A 24,894-nucleotide genomic window follows, 5' to 3' on the forward strand; every position below is an offset into this window, starting at 1 on the left:
TACTGCAATATTACCAAGTTCACACATTCTGCAGTATCAGTCCAGTGGTGCTGTGTCCTGTGCTCTGTCCTGCTGAGTTCCGTAGTGCTGCTGGGTCCTGTGCCGTGTCCTGTTCAGTCCAGTGGTGCTGTGTCCTGTGCTCTGTGCTTCTAAGGGCATAGTTATTTCCCCATTATTCCCAAGTTTTTAAAAAATAAAAAAAAAGTAAAAAATAATAAAAAATTAAAAAAAAAAAAAATATATAATAATTATAACCAAATTTGCAAAACCAATCCAGCAGTATAAGTCCATTGGTACTGCAATATTACCAAGTTCACACATTCTGCAGTATCAGTCCAGTGGTGCTGTGTCCTGTGCTCTGTCCTGCTGAGTTCCGTAGTGCTGCTGGGTCCTGTGCCGTGTCCTGTTCAGTCCAGTGGTGCTGTGTCCTGTGCTCTGTGCTTCTAAGGGCATAGTTATTTCCCCACTATTCCCAAGTGTTTAAAAAATTAAAAAAAAGTTATAAAAAAAAATACAAAAAAATAATTTAAATTTTTTTTAATTACAACAAAAATTTGCAAAACCAATTCTGCAGTATAAGCCCATTGGTACTGCAATATTACCAAGTTCACACATTCTGCAGTATCTTGTGCTACATATAATGGAGAGCAAAAATTTGGAGGATAAAGTAGGGAAAGATCAAGACCCACTTCCTCCTAATGCTGAAGCTGCTGCCACTAGTCATGACATAGACGATGAAATGCCATCAACGTCGTCTGGCAAGCACGATGCCCAATCTCCTAGTACAGGGCATGTAAAATCCAAAAAGCCCAAGTTCTCAAAAAACAGCAAAAAAAGAAACTTAAAATCATCTGAGGAGAAACGTAAAGTTGGCAATATGCCAATTACGACAAGTAGTGGCAAGGAACGGCTTAGGCCCTGTCCCGTGTTCATGACTAGTGGTCCAACTTCACCCAAGGATCAAAGCCCTCCTCCCCCCCCCTACAAAAAATTTAAGAGAGTTATGCTGTCAGCAACAACAACAAAACAGCAAAGAACTCTGCCTTCTAAACAGATGACATCACAAATCCCCAAGGCGAGTCCAAGGGTGTTGTTGGTTGTGAACCCTGACCTTCCCATCACTGTACGGGAAGAGGTGACTCCATCCAGCATTTGCAGCACGCCCTCTGCATATGCTGGAAGGATCACCCACAGTCCAGTTACAGATTTGGCTAATGAAGGTGTGAATGTTGTGCACTGGGAGGAGGATATTGATGTAGCTGGCGCTGAGGAGGATGTTGATGATTATGATGCAGACAGATACCAAATTGCATTTCTCAATTTCTATTTATATTCTAGATTATATAACGGCTGAAAAGTTTTCTGTTTTACTCCTAGTGGAGAGGGGATCTGATGCAGACAGATACCAAACTGCCTTTGTCCATTTCTTTGTATATTTGAATTGCTAGTTCTACAGTCTATGCAGGCTGCTTTATTTATATTCAACTACAAGTGTAGGGCGGGGGGGGGGCATAGATAGCCACCAAAGTAACGTGGTCCATTTAATTTCACTTTCTAGCTCCACAGTCTGTGCAGCCTGCTTTTTTTTATCTTCAAAGTATTTATATTTACAAGCCTTGCAATCTAAATTAACTAGAGGTAGTGACGTGGTAGAACTCCAAAAGGCAGTTTGGAAGCCCCTGTACAAACTGGCTCTATTTTTTAACTGAGTTGTCCCCCCTCCAGTGTGTACTCGGAAAGAGTTTTTAGTGCAGCGGGGAACCTGGTCAGTGAGCGGCGAAGGAGGTTGCTTCCTCACAACGTTGAAAAAATGATGTTTATAAAAATGAATAATCAATTCCTCAATGAAGTACAGCACTGCCCTCCAGACAGTACAGAGGGACTGTGGTTGTGGAGTCCAGCGGGGACGAATTGATAATGTGTGAGGAGGAGGAAGTACACACTGTAGGGGGAGAGGAATCAGAGGTTGAGGATAAGGACGACATCTTTCCTCAGTAGAGCCTGTTTAGTTTGTACAGGGAGAGATGAATTGTTTTATTGGTGTGGGGGCCCAAACAAACCAATCATTTCAGCCACAGTTGTTTGGTAGGCCCTGTCGCTGAAATGATTGGTTTGTTAAAGTGTGCATGTCCTATTTCAACAACATAAGGGTGGGTGGGAGGGCCCAAGGACAATTCCATCTTGCAACTTTTTTTTTGGCATTATGTGACCATTCAACAGTCGTTTGCCATGTTCAAAAAGTAAAAGAAAATGCCAACAAATTCAATAAATTAAATCAAAAGTTAAATGCCCTGTCATTATTTAAAACAAGAGGTTTTGACGTGCTAGAATTAGTGTAGTGTTAAGATGTTATAAACACTACACTTGGAAATTGGAGGAGGTAATGTGGCCCCGGTATCAAATTGGGTACCGGGGCCACCCCACTATGCAGTCCAGATACTTGTTTGGTGGAATTCCGACACGTGGAGGGTTTTTAAATTATATTGTGGCCTCGGTACCAAATTGTGTACCGGGGCCACCACACTACGCAGTCAAGATACTTGTTTGGTGGAATTCAGACCAGTTGAGGGTTTTATTATTATATTGTGTGGACCACTCTATCTATACCACACTACAACTCTATACCACTCTATTTCCTACTTTAATTCTATTTAATTCTATTTCCTACTTTAATTCTATTACTAATTAATTACCATAAAGAGGAACAAAAAAAACCAATTTTACCAAAAGTATAATATGACTTAGACTTACAAACACTACACTTGAAAGATCGTGCCTTTAAATGAAAAAGTCAGTCTTCATTGCACGACTATGTGCAAGTGCAACAGGGACATTTTTTTGGGTTTACAAAGTCAAACAATAACACTACGACCCTGTCTGTCTGGGGTCTGTCAATGACGAATTGTCTGTAGCATGTTTGGAGGAGGTATTGTGGCCCCGGTATCAAATTGGGTACCGGGGCCACCCCACTATGCAGTCCAGATACTTGTTTGGTGGAATTCCGACACGTGGAGGGTTTTTAAATTATATTGTGGCCTCGGTACCAAATTGTGTACCGGGGCCACCACACTACGCAGTCAAGATAGATAGATGCGTATCATAGATAAAGTACATTCAGTGGTGTGGGGCAAATTGAAAAATATTCCAAATGCACTGACATTATCAAAAACAAGAGGTTGTCACACGCTAAAACTCCAACATGTATATGATGGAGAGGATGGAGGAGCAGCCGTATGTGTAGTGTAATGCAGACCTGTTGAAGGTTTTTTATATATTTTATTGTGGTGCCCAGTGCCCACTCCTCTACGCAGTCCAGGTACATTTATTGGTGCGAATCATAAAAGTTCAGGGTTTTTAATATATCTTGTGGTGACCCACTCCTCTACGCAGTCCAGGTACATTTATTGGTGCGATTCATAAAAGTTCAGGGTTTTTAATATATTGTGGTGACCCACTCCTCTACGCAGTCCAGGTACATTTATTGGTGCGATTCATAAAAGTTCAGGGTTTTTAATATATTGTGGTGACCCACTCCTCTACGCAGTCCAGGTACATTTATTGGTGCGAATCAAACAAGTTGATGGTTTTCTTATTATATATATTGTGGTGACCCACTCCTCTACGCAGTCCAGGTACATTTATTGGTGCGATTCATAAAAGTTCAGGGTTTTTAATATATTGTGGTGACCCACTCCTCTACGCAGTCCAGGTACATTTATTGGTGCGAATCAAACAAGTTGATGGTTTTCTTATTATATATATTGTGGTGACCCACTCCTCTACGCAGTCCAGGTACATTTATTGGTGCGATTCATAAAAGTTCAGGGTTTTTAATATATTGTGGTGACCCACTCCTCTACGCAGTCCAGGTACATTTATTGGTGCGAATCAAACAAGTTGATGGTTTTCTTATTATATATATTGTGGTGACCCACTCCTCTACGCAGTCCAGGTACATTTATTGGTGCGATTCATAAAAGTTCAGGGTTTTTAATATATTGTGGTGACCCACTCCTCTACGCAGTCCAGGTACATTTATTGGTGCGAATCAAACCAGTTGATGGTTTTCTTATTATATATATTGTGGTGACCCACTCCTCTACGCAGTCCAGGTACATTTATTGGTGCGATTCATAAAAGTTCAGGGTTTTTAATATATTGTGGTGACCCACTCCTCTACGCAGTCCAGGTACATTTATTGGTGCGAATCAAACAAGTTGATGGTTTTCTTATTATATATATTGTGGTGACCCACTCCTCTACGCAGTCCAGGTACATTTATTGGTGCGATTCATAAAAGTTCAGGGTTTTTAATATATTGTGGTGACCCACTCCTCTACGCAGTCCAGGTACATTTATTGGTGCGAATCAAACAAGTTGATGGTTTTCTTATTATATATATTGTGGTGACCCACTCCTCTACGCAGTCCAGGTACATTTATTGGTGCGATTCATAAAAGTTCAGGGTTTTTAATATATTGTGGTGACCCACTCCTCTACGCAGTCCAGGTACATTTATTGGTGCGATTCATAAAAGTTCAGGGTTTTTAAGATATTGTGGTGACCCACTCCTCTACGCAGTCCAGGTACAATTATTGGTGCGAATCATAAAAGTTCAGGGTTTTTAATATATATTGTGGTGACCCACTCCTCTACGCAGTCCAGAAAGATACCTTGTTGCAACGTTTTGGACTAATAACTATATTGTGAGGTGTTCAGAATACACTGTAAATTAGTGGAAATGCTTGTTATTGAATGTTATTGAGGTTAATAATAGCCTAGGAGTGAAAATAAGCCCAAAAACTTGATTTTTAAACTTTTTATGTTTTTTTAAAAAAAAATCCGAATCCAATACCTTAAATCCGAACCGAGACCTTTCGTCAAGTGTTTTGCGAGACAAATCCGAACCTCAAAAATAACGAAAATCCGGATCCAAAACACAAAACACGAGACCTCAAAAGTCGCCGGTGCACATCCCTACTTACCACATGCTCCATATGTTGGGAGTAGTGGACCAAACTGGACGTTCATTGCTAAATGTGAATATCTACAAACATCTTAAGAGGCTAAATTGTGACACAACTACCTTGCCCACAATGTACCCCAAAATGTCACTGATTCATCCAAACTCCACCCAAATCTGCCCAGCCACCCCCAGATCAAGGCCTTACACTCTTTCCAGTATGCTGCACAACTTTTGGGGTCCGAGATTCAGGACAGTCCAGCCAGGACCAGAACTTTTCTGAACGTGAATACTTCATACTCTGCACCAAATAGCAAAAATGACAATAAGATATTTCATGAGTTGCACAGAGATGATGCCCTAGGGGGTGCTCATTTAGCATTTAGGGTAGTCTTTTTCCACTTGCCTGTTTTTTTTTTACACATGTTTGGAGGTGGCAGAGATCTGGTTATGGCCTGTACCTTCAACTTCACAATAATCAAATCCACTTTTTTAAGCAGAAAAACTTATTGAGTACAGAAATACCAATATATAAAAACATTACAATGTACAAATGTGACTCCAGTAACAAAGACCGTCCTGATGCCTCCTTCATCATATCACACAAACAAGTACTTTAAGAGCAAAATGCAAAAGTTTAAATTGATTAAGAGGATGGCAATAAAGTAATAGGGGTCTATTTTATCAAGCCTTAAACTGTGCTAAAATGACTGTTTCTGAATGATTTAGGCATTTTTTAAGTATAGTAGCAGTGTAACAAATGCCTAAGGCAGGAGACATCAGAGATATCTGCTGCGCTAGGCAAAGTATCACATAATACAGCAGTCCCCATATTTATTAATGGGAACTGTGGTCTGGTAAAATTTATCAAGCTCCGAAAAGTTTAGCTTTTTGGAGCTTGACCCTGAGGGCTGATGCCATCTGAAGATATAAACTTCGAAGGGAAAGAGAAAGGGGAAGAAAGGGAAAAGGGAGAATGTGTATACAGGGCACTCTTTTCAATATATTTGATAAACTGCTGTTAAGAAAAATATCTTTATTAGGGTAAAAGTATGGTCTTTTAGCGAAATAATTAAAAACTTGGGTGGATGGTTGTGTGTAGCAAATAAACACTGTAAAAATGCTGTTAAAAAAGTAGTAAAATAACTACTATACTGTCTCACTGTGTTCTAATAGCACTGGATTTATGATGAGCTGTACGGATTACATTGAACATATATTGGTATGATGGTCTCTCCTCATAATAAACTTGACCTTTCTTAATATATAGGTCTATATAAGCAGTAAGACACTATCTATCCATTCACACCACTATGTATCTCCTCTCGAATTCTATCTCATTATATCGCTCCTAGGGGTAGCGCTAAGAACTTCACGTGTGACTTATTGTGCACGTATCTTAATGCAAACACGTTCATTCATAACCAACTCCCAAATACTATTGCATATATGGATAGATTGAACATTTCTTCCCAGATAAATGATGGCTCCAAATTAACCTGTATAGTGCTACTGGGTGCAACACTTAGGTTCAACTATGTATCCTAATATACGGCGCCACCTAGTTTAATTAAATCTATCTCATACAATTAATCTGCTCATTGTTATCGTGCTCTAATATCTGCCGAACTGGAGAGTTGAAAGAGCGTGAGTAAGTTCATATAATTATTATTGCTCTCAAACTATCTGAAGTAGTCTAGTATACATGGGGATCACAGATTGCATTTAGAGTTAATAAATATTACATATTGAAACAATAATCTATATGGGGTAATATTTAAACACTTCACATCACCACCAATACATTTAACAGGCTTTAATATCGTCGTAACCCCATAAAGCTATCTTGTACATGGTTATTCACTTTTATATAATATATTAGTATATGAGATTATTATACTACATAGCAATTTATTTTCCTCTCTCTTCATCTGTAGTGAGTGTATTATCTGCATCTCCAGACTAAAGACATAAGGGGAACTGAGCAGTTTGGACGGGTTTAAAGAGTCAACAGAGAAACTTTCTTAATTTAATATTTGGCATGCATATGATATATATCTATGCACAAGGTGGTGTTGCTAAAATCACATGTTACACTAGTTTATTTTCTGTAAAATCTACAATTAAAATCTTTTTACACTTCTGTTAGGTACTGTATGGATAAGGTAGTTTCCTACAACCATATCTGATGCAATAACCAAGGGGTGAAACATTTGAACAGAAGTGTAAAGAATTTCTGGAGATAGTGTGCGATTTGTAGAAACTGAAAGCGTAATGGAATAGCGGTGCATAATTCGGACCTATGTGGGACTGGGTGACAATATCTAAGCCCAAGGCCTTACCGTTCTTTCTAAAGCTGGTGACAGTTCTTTATTTTCTACTAACGGAATGTTGGGCAGATTTAGAATAGCAGCAACACACTGTTTTCATCTCCTAAATTACAAGCGTGTCTGTAGCTCTATTATATATTAAGCATACAGCGGTCAGTGACACTTGACAAAGCTTTACAGAAGAATTCTGGGGGAAGTGAATGATTTACAATAATTTTCATCTCTGGTCAAGATTATTGCCCGAGGTACCAAGACCGTAGTGGATGTTCACAACACCAGCAGTACAGATTTAGATATGAAATATGAAAGGAGAGAACTGTGATCTTTTTCTGGAACTTATGTTTTTTTACCTATTTTTTGTGATCTACGCAAAGAGAGCATATTTGTTAAAAGTACTCTGTAGCAGATTGTAGAGACCAGAATATACTTTGAGACTAACATTGTGAAAATAGCTACTGACATAACATTAGGAAATAGAAGAAAATACTGGTTCAGATTATAGTTGAGAAAATGCAGCAATTACTGGACCATTGAAAGTATTCTAAAATGAAAGATAATGGAGAAAGAATATGCTATATTTTTAAAAAGCTTTCTAGTCTGTAATCCACTTTCTCTCAGTAGAAGTCACTTGCATTATTCCATGCATAGATATGAATGTAGCAATTTCAACCATATAAAAAAAAAAAAACAAGAGGTTTTGAAATCCTTGCTCATGCTATATACATACAGAGAGGTTTTCTGCAGAGTGCCCTCAGTGTATTGTCCATCCACTGACTAAAATGTGTCATCACCTCTCTTGTCTATTCAGTACCCCTGTATGTACCTGCATATATGGAGAAATGCAATGAATTGACAACAAAGGAAGGGGGGGGGGGGTGGATTCTGATAAGATAAATGCTTGCATGAGGACAGGTTTAGTTAAAAAGTCTACATTTATTTACAAAAATGCAGGTATGCATATTTTTGTTCCAGTAAAGATGCCTGTTCATCCGATGAGGTTATAACAAGAAGTGTATTTCATTTACACTTTTCAGAGTGCCCCATGCACATGATCCTCCCATTTGTGGGCCAAGAAGTGAATGTGATATTCTAACGGGAAATAGGTGCAATGGGGAGGAGTAGAATTAGAGGGTCATGCTAAATGATTCAGTTATTTTAATATTAACATCTTTGTGCAAAGCAAATGGATAAATCCCTAGTATACTTATTTTATCTGTATATATGTAACACAATTTTGTTTTAAAACTGAAAACCTTGTTGTTTATATTCATGTATGGTCTGATATCTCCTCATTTAAGTATTTAACAAATGCATGAGTACCTTAATACCTAATTGCAGACACCAATTTTATTTTAACTCAAGATGTGAATGTGCATGCTGGGTAAAGTAAAAATATCACGCAAAAGTCCTACATATTATGGGGCTTATTTATCATTGTTTGCATTTTTGCTCCATTAAGTGTTATAATGATGACCATAGGCAAACCGAGAGGGGGTTACCTAGTACCTGGAAACCCCCCTCAAAGCATGGGGTACTGTATAATTGAGGTGGCTGGCCTCGCTTCACACAGCTCTGCTTGAAAAGGGAGAGTCTCGTGCACCTAACAGTAGTCCAGGCAGCATTGCCCATGTATATTATAGGGATAGGAAGAGTTGGAGAGCAGCCAAGCACTGTCTAATATTATACCACGCCCCAAAGCTTGCTGGTCACGTCCACTGGCGGTGTGGTGTGGAAACCCCCCTCTACAAATCATGCGTTTGCCCCTGATGACAGATCACTTAACAAAGCAATTTACCACCAAGGTCATGTCAGGACAGCGCATCCAATAAGATGAAAACTCTGATGAAAACTCTGGGTTCTGATCCGGTGTCTTTACTGCACATGTGTGACTTAGGACCGTGCGTGTGCAAGGGACAATTCTGGTAATCACTGCAGGGTGAGTGCACAAAGGGTGCCTGAAGAGCCCTCTCCTGTGATGCTCTCCCTATAGGATTGTATGGCTATCTTCAGTGGCAAAACAAAACAAATTTCACCGCACCAAGCTTAACCCCCTATAGATTAGGAATGTTTTCTCATCCTATCATACGGGGAGGTGCTCCTACACTGTATAAGCATATAAACTTTGAAGGGAAAGAGAAAGGGGAAGTCTTCAATACATTTTGAAATTGAACATACATTGAAAAGAATACAAAGAAGTATTTATTTATATATATATATATATATATATATATATATATATATATTAGTGTGTGGGGAGAGAGGGAGAGGGAGATTCCAGGTGAGGCGGCACTCAAGGAGTTAAATTGTAGTTTGTATCAAAAGGATGTATTTAATTCATTCCAACGTTTCAGTTTAATACTTTCCTCAGGGACATCATGTGAGTCTGACAAACATACTCAATACATATAGTGCACAGCATGATTAACATACCTTACAGCTGCTGCAATGTGAAATGAGCTGCCTATGTTTGCTCCCAGCATGCCTTGCAAGAGAATAGCACTCTCACTAGATCAAAACTGTTAATGAATAAACACTGCAGAGCAATATCATCATAAGGGGCGTGGCTAACAAGCATCACCATGGCACCCTGAATTGTAAACATGCAAAAAAACAAATATTCAAATGCAAAAGTGTTCAACCAGCATCTGTTAACCAACTGATCACTGGCTAACCATCTAAAGTGCCATAACCATATAAAACTACACTAAATGAAAACATTTAAAAAGAAAAGAAAAATGCATATATGTTAATATACAAATGGCAAAGCCACACCTATACAATATATCAGTGTGACTTACCAATAACTGCATGTATTTATAAACTATATGTAGTGAAAATAAATCTGTTATTAATACATGAATTAACCATTAATGTTACCAAAAACAGATACAAGCTGGATTTCTATATATAATGATACTGTATAAATCATACTTGGCTACCTTTGGCAAGTAGTATCCGGGAGAGGGGCGTGTCTAGAGAGCGGGAGGGGGTGGGGCACTGTGAATCACGTCATTTTGGCCCCGCAATTGCGGGATGCAGGAGATTTGCCAGCTCTCCCGGGAGTCCGTGAGACCAACCCGGATTTAGGGAGTCTCCCGGACATTACGGGAGAGTTGGCAAGTATGGTATAAATACATCATCTATTATTTGCATAATCATATCTAAATAAAGCAGCTATCAACCACTAACCATACATCATATATTCTAATGAATGCATGCCCATGGGAGACCACCGAGGCTCAGATAAAAGATCTCCACCTCTAAGCAATGGTGGAACATGGTCAATAATTTGTGTTGTTAATAATGTGTGTGTATGTGTTTATGTGTGTATGTATGTATGTGTGTGTATATATATATATATATATATATATATATATATATATATATATATATATATATATGGGATACTTTGATACTTGCCACCTTCTAGTGAAGAAAAGAGTGATTGCTTCCCTGGGAAATCACAGCCTATAGGCAGAGAGGGTTAAATCTACACACACATACATACAAACACACACACACACACCAGACCAGGTGGAGCACCTGGGTCTAAGCCATACATGCCAACTTTCAAAACCTCTCACAATTTTATAGTGGGGGCGGCACTTCTTCATCTCCCAGGGAAGAAGTGCCGAACCCACTATAAAATTCCGAAAGTCACGGCATTGAATAACGGAGTGGGGCTTCATGACGCGATTCAATGCCGTGAATTTCGGCGATTCCAGGAGGTTTGCCTACGCTTCCCGGAGTCCGACAGGACTCTTCGAAATTCAGGAGCCTCCCGGGAATTCCGGGAGAGTAGGCAAGTATGGTCTAAGCCAGTGATGGGCAAACTACGGCCCGCGGGCCAGAACCGGCCACTTAGAGGTTCTATCCGGCCCGCCAATATTTTAAAAAATTTCATTAAAATATGCATAAAATTATTAGGGCCGACCCTGTGTGTCAGAACCTTCATTTTTATGCCTTCCCAGCTATTTCCTCCATTACACTTCATCCTCCTTCCTAAAAGGACACTTTGTATGTCAATCACTCAAACACATGCCCGCCCCCTAATGGCTGAAAGTCATGTGAGAAGAGATGGGCTGGGCCATATACTAAGGAGGATTTCAATTGGCTGCTGTGTTGTCAGTTAGTGGCTCACCAGAATGACGGATCTGCAACAACCTGCTGAAATAAGTCCTGTGTCTGTATGATCGCTGCACTTATAGAGGTAATACTGCTATATAACACCCTCCCGTCTCTTTTAAAAAAAAAGGTATTATATATTTCGATATTTGAGTTTTTTAATAAATTATATTGGCCCGCCTAAAGTTTTTCTTTTTTATTTGGCCCGCTCCTGAAAAAGTTTGCCCATCACTGGTCTAAGCAATCAAGGAATCAGCTAGAGTAGTGCTGGGGAGGAGGCATAAATAGCTATCTTGTGTTGTAGGTGGGAGACTACTACAAAAAAGTGGCCAGTGACCATTTAGGGATCTACCTGTGATAGCCAGAGTGTATGGCTATGGGACTGTTTATTTCTGTGAATATTTGTTTGCTGAAGAAGCTGCCAAGATTGACGTTTATTTACTTGTCAGGATGGATAGACAAAGTGCTTAAGGAGAAACCTGTCTGCAGAGCTATTTGTTTGCATGCTTTTCACAATATATGTGTGCGTGCATGTGTATGTATGTGTATATATATATATATATATATATATATATATGCAGGGCCGCCATCAGGGCGGTACAGGGGGTACTCTTGTACCGGGCCCGGCTCACCAGGGGGCCCGACGGCACAGACTTCCTAGGGAGCCCGCTGTCCTCCAGTCCCTGGTGTCTCCGCTGCTGTCTTCAGCCTGTCTGTCACCATGACAGCCAGGCAGCAGAATGCCATCGCAGGGGAATGATTGTTTCGCCCCTGCAATCATGTGATCTGCCTGTGACAGCCAGGCAGCTGTCAATCGTGATTGCAGGGTAATTATTGCTCCATCCCTGTGACTATCTGATCCTCCCTTGTCCTGCAGGTAGATGCCACTTCTGAATACAGATTTGTGAATCTTAAACCAATGGGCAGAAGTGCCTAAAATCATGCACATCTTTACTTTTCTCCCAGTTGACTGCACTGGTGTCTTTAATTAGCACCAGCATTATTAACAGAGTTTCTTCTGAATCTGGAAATAATTATAGCTAGCTACAACTTTAATTTTATCTGTTTATTAGCCGTGAGTAAATGCTTTATTGAGTATTGTGCTGCAGTAGTATGTTGTATATGTATAGGCCGCTGATGTTAAGATGACGTGACATAAAACACCATTGGGCAGCACTGCATGTGGTTGGTCAGACAGCAGCAGGAGCGGCTTAATGAATATATATTACTTGCGTTACTTCTGCAGTTAATATGTAATAACCTATTAATACGTTCGGGGGGGGATGTTTATCGGTGAGTGGGGGGGGGTGCCTGTTTCATATGTACTGGGCCCAACGATTTCTGATGGCAGCCCTGTATATATGTATATGTATTCTAAAAAGAAGAAAGCAAAGCGCCTAATAGTGTAGTAGTTCTGGAATTATAGCCGAAATTAAGGGGTGATATTGTATATGCGTACCGAATATATTCTTAATTAGGTGTATTAAAGTCGTGATATTCACAGACTGCACCTGGATACTGTTCAAGGCTCCACACCATATATAAGAAACATGTGAAAAACAACAATAGTGTGAAATTGCTTCAGGATATTTCCCAGCACTGAAAACACCCCGTGAATGTGTTTATGCATATCGGTTTTAAAGTAAAGATTGCTTGTCTGTAGTAATACTCGGATCTTAGACCTCTTGAAGTCCCCTCTTTCTGTTTTCCGCGGTTCACCAGGCTCTTCTTCTGTTGAAGATGTAGATGGAGTCCGTGCGCCACAGCCCCCCTCTCTCTCAGGTCTTTGGTCACTTCATCAATATCATCAGCTGCTTTAGGGGGACTATAATTAGACACGTGATCCACACGAATTGTGCGCTCTTTCAATTTGATTCCATTAAGATTATCCACAGCCAGCACTGTACTTCTCTAAACCTCATAACAAAGAAAGCAGAATCTACGAGTGTGCCCTGTTCAATTATCACGAACCAGATGTCACGGGCACTAGGAGTCTTTACCCAGGGATCACCAGGTGATAAGCTTACCAGAGCAGTATAGGTGGTAATATGGTACTCTGGTAGCGGGGTGATCACGGAACAGGAGACAGCAGATGATAGAGATGCTCGGGAAAGTCTATGACTAGCAGCACTGGTAATATATATGTAGTAATACACGAGGAACTGAATGGACAAAGGACACGTGAGGGTAGTCAGTGGTCTGCGGTAGCAAGTTGTACCGCTGTCTGGGTGAAGGAATGGGATCCAGGTGAAGGTATCCGGGAAGTCAGTGGTCTGCGATAGCAAGTTGTACCACTGCTATGTGAGAGGACACTGGAACAGGTGACACTGTAAACAGGAATCAGTGGTCTGCCTCTAGCAAGTTGTACCACTGAATATATATGTGAGGAGGAGCACGGGGAGAGACTGCAATACAGAGGATACACGGGCACCTTGAACTTGATCCACAATGACATGCACAATATAGTAATGACTGAACAGCACTGCAATAATACAAAGTCATAGAAACTATCCGGGCAAAAGATAACACAGTCAATGATGGCAAAAGTCTCAGCGGATAGTAAGCTCCAGAGGAGAACAACTCAGTCCAGCAAGATATGCAATACACCAGCACAGTCAATGAGAAGTATGCATACCGTGGTTCAGGAGCAGGCTGTCAGACAGGAGTGCAGAGATACCTGAACGGCTGGAGGCCGGCAGGATGCGAAGTCCCTGGAGGGTGAAGCGGTAATCAAGTAGGTGCAGCGCACAGGTAGGTAGACCAGCAGGGGAACAAATACTCAGGAAGCAGTAGTATGTAGAACTGGACTCCAGGAGGACCCTGAAGAGTAGCGATGGTCTAGACGAGATGAAAGCAGTGAGGCGCAGATCCGATGCAGACTGGCGAGTAGAGACCAGCAGGAACACTGAGAAGCACGGAGAGCGGATCAGCTGCTGCAGACACGAGTAGAACTGGGGAGTAGCAGCCAGCAGGACTCTGCAGGTACACGGAGGTAGCGGATAGCAACCAGCAGGTGCAGCCACGATGAAACACGGGAGAGTAGAGCTGAGCTGGAACTGTTGAGCACGGAGAGCAGCGGATAGGAATCAGTTGTAGCAGTCTCGAGGAAACACGGGAGAGTTGAGATGAGCTGAAGACTGTAGCGCACGGAGGCAGCAGATAGGAATCAGCCAAACAGTCACGATGAAACACAGGAGAGTTGAAGTGGTCTGAGGACTGTAGTGCACAGAGGCAGCGGATAGGAATCAGCTAACAGTCACGACGAAACACAGCAGAGTTGAAGTGGTCTGAAGACTGTAGAGCACGGAGGCAGCGGATAGGAATCAGCTAACAGTCACGATGAAACTCAGCAGAGTTGAAGTGGTCTGAAGACTGTAGTGCACGGAGGCAGCGGATAGGAATCAGCTAACAGTCACGATGAAACACAGGAGAGTTGAAGTGGTCTGAAGACTGTAGTGCACGGAGGCAGCGGATAGGAATCAGCTAACAGTCACGATGAAACACAGGAGAGTTGAAGTGGTCTGGAAACCACAGGAGTAGAAGTGGTCTGGAAACCACAGGAATCAGCAGCGCTGAATACACGAGGAAACACAGGAACACCTTCAGAGGCTCATGGGGAATGAGACTCCAAGATCAGGCAACGAGGAATGGACAGCAGGTGCTTTAAATAGGGAGTGTTGCCTGATCAGCCAATTAAGTTAAAGGAACAGGTACTGAAGGTTTGAAAGGGCTGCGCATGCGCAGACCCTCAGGATGGTGGACGGCCACGGTTCCTAAACACACGGGAAGAAGCACTCACAGTCTGGTGAGTGACACCAGATTATTATTCACCACTTCCTCATACTGAGAGAAAACACAAATAATGCCCCCTTCATTTAACTCAAAAGGCAGACCACCCAAAAAAATCCAAGCGCTGTCTTTGTAATCTTGATGCCAAGACACAGACTCCCTCACACCAAAACTTGCTTCACGTGCATTCAGCTCATTAATCAATTTAATTTTTGCTAATGGACTCCCTCTGACCCAGGATCAGCAATATGGAGGGATTTCCTAGTTTGACAGTTTCCAGTTCACGTTATGCACTCTGCCTGAAACCTGGTCTAGAGGATTAATAATAGGCAGTTGTACAGGTGATAGCAGCATCATCTATTTTAAAAACAGACATTTGTTGAACACAGCAAGTTACCTTGCAGTTTGAGTTGCCTTGTACCTATACTCAGGGAAGGACCAAAGTAATTTGCTAAAATGAGAATTAATTAATCACGTTCCTATCTTACGCGACTATCTTCATAATTCAGAAATGTGATTTTCATGTAGGGATGACCCTTTAATCTGCAATGATTACTTTAACCATGTATCATGTATGCTTATAACTTGCCAGGCTCTCATAAAGACCTCAAATAGTGATGGATTAGCAAAGACAACAAAAATAATGTAGAAACATACTAGGAATTGTCTAACTACACCAAATATATATATTATGATGAAACGGGGTCCCATTGGACTGAGGACTTTTTATTGTACTTTTGGATCCTGGACCCACTCTAACTATATACATCAGTGTATTATGTTTATTGTTATTTTATGTGATTAGGTACATTTTTCTCTTGGCTGTTAGTACTCAGAACAATGTCTGAGTGACTGATAAGATAGCTAGCTGCCTGACCAAGTTGGTTATGTAGGTCACCAGGTAAACTAAAAGGAAATTAGGTTACAACTTCCAACATTGCAACACACATAGCCCACTCAGTACTTTTACCTTTGCAGTCTGGCTGGTCCATTGTGCAATATGATGTAGCACATGCCCTTGTGTTTCTAACTCCCATTGTCCTATAGATTGTAAGCTTTCGAGCAGGGTTCTCTTACCTCTCTGTCTGTATGTATTACCCAGTATTGTCTTATTAATGTTTGTTCCCAATTGTAAAGTGCTACGGAATTTGCTGGCGCTATATAAATAAATGTTGTTGATGATGATGATGATGATTATGTTCAATGTGTCTCCACAGTACTATACTGGCTGACATAGTAATGTTTTAATATGCATCAATATAAATGTTATTGTATCAAAATGTTTTACAGACTCAAATTATTTAACACTGCAGATACAATGTGTCAAATTTCTGATTCTGAAATGATGCATTGGAAATGTGGGGACCGATTTTATAGTTGGGGTAGGGCATGGAAAAGATCAACATTAAATTTCAGTTTAAAAACAAAGTTATGAAGTATTTGTGTACTACATGACATGTGTGCTGCATGACACATAGCCAGTATGCCAGTTTCTTTATGTGCAAAATAATAAACTAATTTGCACCCCATGCATTGTAGCATGGTTTGTCCAGGATAAAATATATTAATTTTGTTTGCATTGCTCTCGTTGATTAGGCCCAGTATGTCTAACAGTTAAATAATTTAACTGTTCACTGATAGACCTCTGCTGAAAGTGGGAGGATTGGGACATTTTGATCCTACTCTCTGTGTAGACAGCCAGGAATATAAGGAGAGCAATATATTAATTCTAACTTGGAAGATCCTGGTGTATGTAACGTCAACACAAAAGACTCTGGGCCAGGCATCGTGATACCACTGGAGGAAATCCTGTCAGGGTCTGTGTGAGCCAGTATCCTAGGCTGGGTGACATAGGAACTGTCTTGCTAAATGGTAGTAGTAATACTGCGGGAGGATAAGACTCTGAAGGACAATGAGATGTTACTTTTCTAGTGCTGATTGCAAGAGGCTGCTGGAGGGTACACAATACTATTAGCCCTGTACCTTGTGAAAGTCTTATGGTATTGTGCTGTCATAGTAAAGCCTTATTTTGGATATATTCTTGTTTGCCCAAGTGAGTTGAATCCCACGGAGGGTAACCACCATCCCAGCTAAGGGTTTCCTCATAATATATATGCATACACACAGAAGTAAGAGCTGGATGAGGACCGTTCCCTAGCAAGCAGGAGGTGGGGGCAGCATTCTCAGCTCCTTAGAGTGGGATGTGATATCATAGCCAAGCTCCACACTCCTAGCTTATAACAGATATGGAGGAGCAACAGCTAGCAGCTACACATGTAAGTGTCGGTCACTGAAGGTGGTCAGTGGTTAGATCCCCAGAATTCTACTACAGTCTAAATCGGCCTAATTCACACACTTAATGGATCGATGGACATTTCCTGCACAATTGTTCCAATCACACATAAGACAAAGCAGAAACACTTGTTTTGGCCACAGGAAAACACATCGACCTCATCGACCTTTACTACTAGGGCATAGTAAAAATCATTGGGCCTGCAAACTCATAGTTATTGTATTATCTATGTTGTAACACTGTAACTAAAAGATACAGCAGTATGGCATAACATAGTCTATATGTGACTAATGGGATCATGGTGGCACATACTGGGAAGTAAAAGTAAAGTATATGAGGACATTCTGTGGCTAATGCTGGGACCCCTTATTTGTGTGATATAGCAGCATGTGGATCGCTTTTGAGATATAAATATAGTTTATGGTGTATGTGAAATACAAGTGAGAGCATATGGATTATATGGTGCCGTCAATAGCGTGTTATGATATACTGTACAAATAGTGCGGTTATGGAGATTGTGCTGTAAAATAAATATATAATGATGATAGGGTACAATACCATTTTATAAATATAGTGGTGTTATGGAGACAGGTAAAGAAATCAGAGTAAAGGAAACTCGATGATGTATTGTTCCAGCCATGCTAATCTGTCTTATACTATGTGAAAGATTGTAATTGAAGATTGTATGAATGAGAATAAGTATTTTTTTTAAATGAAGCTTTACATCTGCGTGCAACCTTTCCTGATATAAGTAGCATTATCCCTATAATGTGTTATGTGATAACACATTATAGGGACATATATGGCTATCTATTATTTTGTGGAACATTCAATTTATTTTCCCTACAACATGAACATGTTGATGTTAATTTCATCATAAGCAAATTAACCTACCAGTATGGGACTATGGAAGGAAACCCACGCAGGAAGAACATAAGAATGCCACAAAGATAGTGCCCTGCGTGAAAATTAACCCATGGCCCAAATGCTGTGAGGCAGCTATGTTGTGCCACTGTGCTGCCCATAAGTGTCTTTATAGCTCCATTATATAAATCATATGTAAAACATTGAAAACATGGTTTAGTGTATCTTTACTGTTATCCAGTTTTTACCATATGCAGGGCTATTAAATTACTGCATGGGGTAGTTAAATATGTTGTACTTGGAGCACTGATTTTGCTTGTTTGTAAGCAGATAACAAAGAGAACACATGGCCTGTACATAGGTCTGAAGTTTACGCATGCATTTACTCTAATAATAATAATAATAATAATAATAATCTGAATTTAAATAATCCACAGAACAAAGCGGAAACAAATTACAATATTATGTCATATGGCATAGATGTGATGTGGCGAAACGTACATCATCATGTCACATTTGTGCCTGATAAAAACACACAGTACCCAGCAGAGTTAAAGGCATGTCTGTGTGACACTGTGAGACACACACTCATCTAGGATGGTGAGCAGAGCTGTGAATCCTGGGCAGAACAGTTACATTACATAGCTGGATGCAATAAACAGTAATTTAGGTGCCCCATATAATCAGACTAATACGCTGTAGCTTGGACCGACGCTGATCTCCAACTAAGCTTAGTGCACATGTACTTTATAAACCAGTACTTCCATTGCTTGATTTTCTCAAACATACCAGTGGGGCCCATACATTAGATAGAATAGGGTTGTCAGTACCACTCTTCAAGTACCACACAACTGACAGGTTATGCTTTCAGGATTTTTGCTGTAGAACAAGTGGAATAATTACTAACCCAATCAAATAGATTAATTCACCTGTGAATCATTACAGACATCTTAAATTGTGACCTGTTGGGGTTACTTGAGGACTGGGGTTGAGAAAATCTTCTTTAAATTCAGTGTTTTGTAATAAATCTAATTTCTAGATTATAGTGAATGCTATGACATAATCTGACAAACAGACATGAATTGATATGCTGAGATTAATTTAATGAAGCATATTTCTAAAGCCTGACTTGTTTAGGTTAACTGAGGACTGCTTGGAATCTTCTGCTTTAGTCTCTCAGTCATTTACTACTGATATGTCATTGAGACAATACCTGAGGCCACATGTTATGATTTGTATTCAGAATTTATTAAAAGTGCTCTTCTGCCAAAGTTTAATTAACCTATAAATCTGATTAAAAATTTTTAAGAAATATATCTGTTTGTTCCTGTATTTGGATTTAAAAATCCCCATCATATGCAATGTTTTATACTATCCGAAGAGAGGACAATGTGATAAATACATGACCATATAAATGGCCATAAAAGGCTAACCTGGTGGCATATGAGAATATATCATTGCTCTCCAAAACAGTTTGTATAGAGCATACATTTATAGAACATACATAAATGCATGTAAGCTGTGCATTTATACTCGATACATACAGGACCTATAATTTAATGGTGACTCGTGGTCTTATGCCCTGTTCTATGACTGAGTAAGATTAGGTCCATTCAATTGTAGGGTCTTTGTCACAGTCTGTGACTGGCTGCAGTTCAGTATCTCCTCTCTAGAGGTTACACTGCATTCATCTGATCCTGCCTGCAAGGGTTTAAGCTTTCATCATTATACCTGGACCCCAATCACCTGCGTCTAGCCTTTAAGAGTCTGCCTTTCCCAGCAATCTGAGCTAATTCATCAAGTGTGTTTGCTGTTGCTGGTCTCTTTGAGAGTCTCCAGTATTCTGATCCTGACTGACTCCCTGATCATCTCACGTACCTGGCATCCAGCCACAAGCTTCCCAGCTTAACCTGAACTTCCGAACTCTCTGTGTCTGCAGATCATCTCACTTGCCTAGTATCTAGATTACAAGCTTCCCATCCTATCGTGGTAAGCCTGTCTCTCTGTGCCTGCAGATCATCTCACCTGCCTGGTAACCAGAGTCATCAGCTCCTCAGCTTTGACTGGTAATCCAGTACTTGTGTACTTGTGTAATCTGACTTTTAATTTGCTACATATATTTTACCTGTATGATCCGTGCTTAAATAAACCACCTTGTTTCATGCATATCACTCTTCGTGGTGTTTATACTATTAATCCTGACAGTCATAAGTTGTATGTACAGTAGGATGGAAATTCTGGACACCGCTTTGTCAATAACATTCCTAGTCACTACATGCCTCTTTTTGTATCCTAAAGGTAGGATTAAGTTAGAAACTTATGCTTAGCAAATGCTATAAGTCTATGAAAACTAGTAAGAGCCACCACTACTCATCTGAAACCTGGCTACAGTGCCTCACATCATATTATTGTTATGTTCCCTTCCCAAAGCCCCCTCTTATGAAAATGTTTCTATATGTTACACCCACACCATACAATTCTTTACCTCTCTCAGGGGTCTATTTATTAAAAACAGATGATAGGGATGTTATTCTGTCTCCACTTCTAGCAGTGATAGAAAATCTCTTATTGTCATAATTTAAATATAGTATATAAAACATTGCCGGGGCAGCTGAATGATACTCAGCTGTTGGGCGATACTCTCCGGGAGTAATAAGACTAAAAGCTTTGTTGGACCAGTCTCCAGGCATATGCACATGCGTGATCCAGAGAGCAGGGTTACGCATGCGCAGTGAAACTGAAAGATGGACTCTGTTTAATGATTAAGTGCCACAATCTTTAAGAACAAAGAGCATCATGCATCAAAAAAGATTAACTATGTAACGTGCAGTGCGTTGTCCAAGGCTATATGATAGGGAAAAACATTACTTTCAAAGCAATGGATGAACTTGACATGAAATAAGCTGAGTTTGGGCATTATATTTTAATGACCTTGTGAAGAAGTTCTTGGTCTTATTGCAAAATAGTTGGAGTACGAGTCTTGCGGTTAATATTAGCACAATTGTAGGAATGGGCTTGTTGTGTGTTCTAACGAAAATGTAAACCTGAAACTGGTCTAGAGTGAAAATTAGAAAGAATGTGAATTATTTTGGTAGATGATATTCACAAAAACAGTAGTGGAGTGGGGAACACTGATGACCAATGCTCTCTGGTCTCTTATTCTCAGTTAAATGCTTAGCTAACATTGTCCCAGCATAACAAAATGTAATTCATTTCTGTATTAAAGCAAAAGGGTATTTCTCCATTCCTTTTATAAAACATATTTTCCCTAACAATATAAGCACTTCAGTGTTTCTTATCAATTTAACTACACCATTCAGGATTGGGTTGGGGGGCAAACAATTTCTAGGCTGACTTATTAATGCTAAGACAATTTACGTGCCTCAAAAGCAAACTTTTGGTAGCATTTAAACCTATAATTTATCTACTCATGTGATGTTATAAGACATGTCTCATCAGACTGAGCCAGCTTACTGGATAAATTCTGACTGTCTACAGCGCTCACTGCATGGCTGATTCTGTCCTCACTAATTGCCCTAATACACATCAGTAATTCATACATTCTCTTCTCTCCCTCATTCTCCTGAGGGAAGTGAGATTTCTGTCAGTTTCTGCCTGTTATTGAAGCCAAAAGGCAAATTTTAAACTAGCAATTTGTTTCAGTAACAGTTCCTGCTCAATTCAGTGAAAGCACCAGGCGTAGATCATATAAAATGGCTCGTCTTATATGGCTGATTTTGCATTGACAAAAAGAAAAAAAACGGCCTTTAATGAATAGTCCTATAATCTTTACCTTCACGGTCAGTGCTACATTTCCACGGGAACTAACTGTTATTATAATTATATCTGTGTGTATCTGCTTGTAAAACTACAATACAATAAATGTATTTTACTTTCAGACTCTGCATAATGAGAAAGATGTGCTATAGAACAAAGCAGATACAAGAAGCATTTCTGCCACAGAAAATGTAATGCATTTATAATCCTTGCCTTGAATTTTTATACACTTTACATTACAATGATTGTTTCTCTCTCTCTCTCTCTCTCTCTCTCTCTGTTTTAGCCCAGCTGCTACAGCAGTGATATCACTAGCATTTGGACGCTATATCCTCGAGCCCTTCTTTATACAATGTGAGATACCAGACCTCGCTATCAAACTTGTCACAGCTCTTGGAATAAGTAAGCATTAACCATTTATATCTGAATTTTATTTCTGGAACAAGAAATATCTATATCATGTACCATCAATACAATAAAGTGTGATTTACAGTTATCATTTTTCAAAAATAAGCCTGCAAATATGAATTTAAGAAAAACGGTGTACGTCTCCTTTAAGAGTTATTGTATGGCAGTACATGTATGGAATTTTTATCCAAATTCTTGGCATCCAGAAGACTTGAAAAAACATACAGAAAATAAATATTTACTGCTGCTTGGTGATAATATTACACACACAGAGTTGATTGTGAGCAACTCTCCTTACAGTCATTTATAGGACTGCTTTACAAGGTAATGAGGAAGGGAATTTTAGGGGCAGCTGGGTTAGTTTTTATATGTATTTAAATATAATTTTAGGCATAGCGCTACAAACCTCGGAAATTCCCTTTATCCAGAAAACTCCCATGCATTTTGAGTAAAGGATCCCATACCCGTATTTTATATATAAAAAAGAGTTACGATAGTATCTAAGGGTTATGGCATGTTGATTTGTTGCTCTATGCACCATATGTAAGGAAATAAATAATAATAATTTTTTTTTTTATATATATATATCATTTTGCCTACTGGTATCTGATGCTACATTGTTTTTGAAAGCATAGATAGGGGTCTTCAAATCTTTTTTTTTTTTTTTTTTACAGAATTATGATAACATGCTATGATTTATATATTAACAATTAATTTATACTTATTTCTGATGATACTGATTTATATAAGTGCTTATAAAATAATAATGTTTATTTTTCATGGCATTCTAAAACAAACTATTGATGTCCTTTCCTCGCAATAGTCATTTTCCTTTCAAGGTTTATAATAATACTTTGAGATTTAGTTGTTCCATCTACATTTTCTTACATGTTCTGCATTATAATTGATATAATGAATCCCATTCCATGTGTAAAATATTTGTAATGATTGTCATAACAAATGGCACAAAAATATATGATCTCATTAATACAATGGGTCATAGTGCACTACACACAGATGCATAATTAAGAGCAAATTAAATGCTTGTAAAGTGTAAGGATATTTTTTTCTTGTGTTTAGAATGTAATGACAATAAATTAATTGGTATATTTAAATACGAGTGTTTTCAGAATGTCAAGTACATTCAAAGCTTTCTGGGCTTGGGATTTTTTTTTTTTAAGCAAAAACTTATTTTTATATATTTTTTTTTTTTCTATAGCAGTTCCAGTAAACAAAATCCAAATTAACAGACTGACCACCTGTTGCAAGAAAATATGAACACATGGGCATTAGTAATTAAATGGTGGCTGAAATGCCAGACTATGTTTTTGAGCTTAATTAATTTATTCATACTTCTTCCTAAAAAAATAATAAAAAAAAAAGAGAAAATCAGAGCATAGCAGATGTTGAAAAACATCAAGGTCACTGAGATCACAGGAGCATGAGAACAAAACCTCACAGGCATAGCTGTACTGCTTGTAAATTCATGACAAAGTGAGAACTCAGAAGTATGTAGTAATTCAGGCTTACTGCTTGTAATTAAGCACAAACATATTGCCAAGAGGGTGGATCTGTCATGCCATAATGCAACACAGTTAGGTGGCTATGAGGATGTCAAACGCACACTATTTGGATGTGTTGGGAAAGACATACACAGTGACAAGCTCATATACTTCCTCTTTCTTCCACTGTTGCATCAGCCTTTGTATTATTACTTATAAGAGGTATGACTCACATGGATATCATTGTTACTAGTAATGATTCCATTGCATCAGTGTATGTATGTGGGTGTAGCTGTTCATGTCAACAATAGTTGCTTAGAAGAAATTCATTTACGGACATCCAGTAAAAATAATCAAAATTGTTTTAAGGCAGTAAAAAAAGGAAGAACAAACCTATGTAGACGAATATATCTTGTTTTAATGCTATTAAGCTACACGTAACACACATTCCTATGTCAGGGGATAAGAAGGGTGTTTAACCACTTTAATATTCTGGGTCAGTTTTAGCTTGCTTTTAATTTGAATGTACTATACATTTTCATATTGTCTGCCATTTAGAATACATCGGTCAAAATTGGTTCTTGTCGCATACAAATTTTACTGTTTTGTTGAAGTTGCAGCATTTTGTTTACTTTTGCTCCTTTCCTTCTGTCTTAATTGTCTATCACTATCAAAATGCTGCAGAAAACATATATATGTATTAACTCTGATATTGTTATAACCCAGATCTAGACTTACTGTTTAGAAGGACAGGTTACCAACCCCCAACCCAAAAAAGTAACTGCTTTATGAAAATATAGTAACACTCAAGCATAGCATATTATATACACCGATTAGCTGTAA

At 39.2% G+C, this 24,894-nt stretch overlaps 1 protein-coding gene and 1 pseudogene across 1 annotated transcript in view; one reads left to right on the forward strand and one right to left on the reverse strand.

Moving 5' to 3' along the window:
* Nucleotides 1-24,894, forward strand: part of SLC7A11 (solute carrier family 7 member 11) — a 135,814-nt gene that overhangs the window by 17,957 nt on the left and 92,963 nt on the right. Inside the window, exon 3 of the mRNA XM_075199805.1 lies at nt 22,428-22,543. Coding sequence (XP_075055906.1) covers nt 22,428-22,543 — 116 coding nt within the window. The remainder of the gene's footprint in view (nt 1-22,427; nt 22,544-24,894) is intronic.
* Nucleotides 12,941-16,994, reverse strand: LOC142104268 (RNA-binding motif protein, X-linked 2-like; annotated as a pseudogene).

Source organism: Mixophyes fleayi, chromosome 1 (genome assembly GCF_038048845.1).
Source record: "Mixophyes fleayi isolate aMixFle1 chromosome 1, aMixFle1.hap1, whole genome shotgun sequence".
Lineage (NCBI taxonomy): Eukaryota > Metazoa > Chordata > Amphibia > Anura > Limnodynastidae > Mixophyes > Mixophyes fleayi.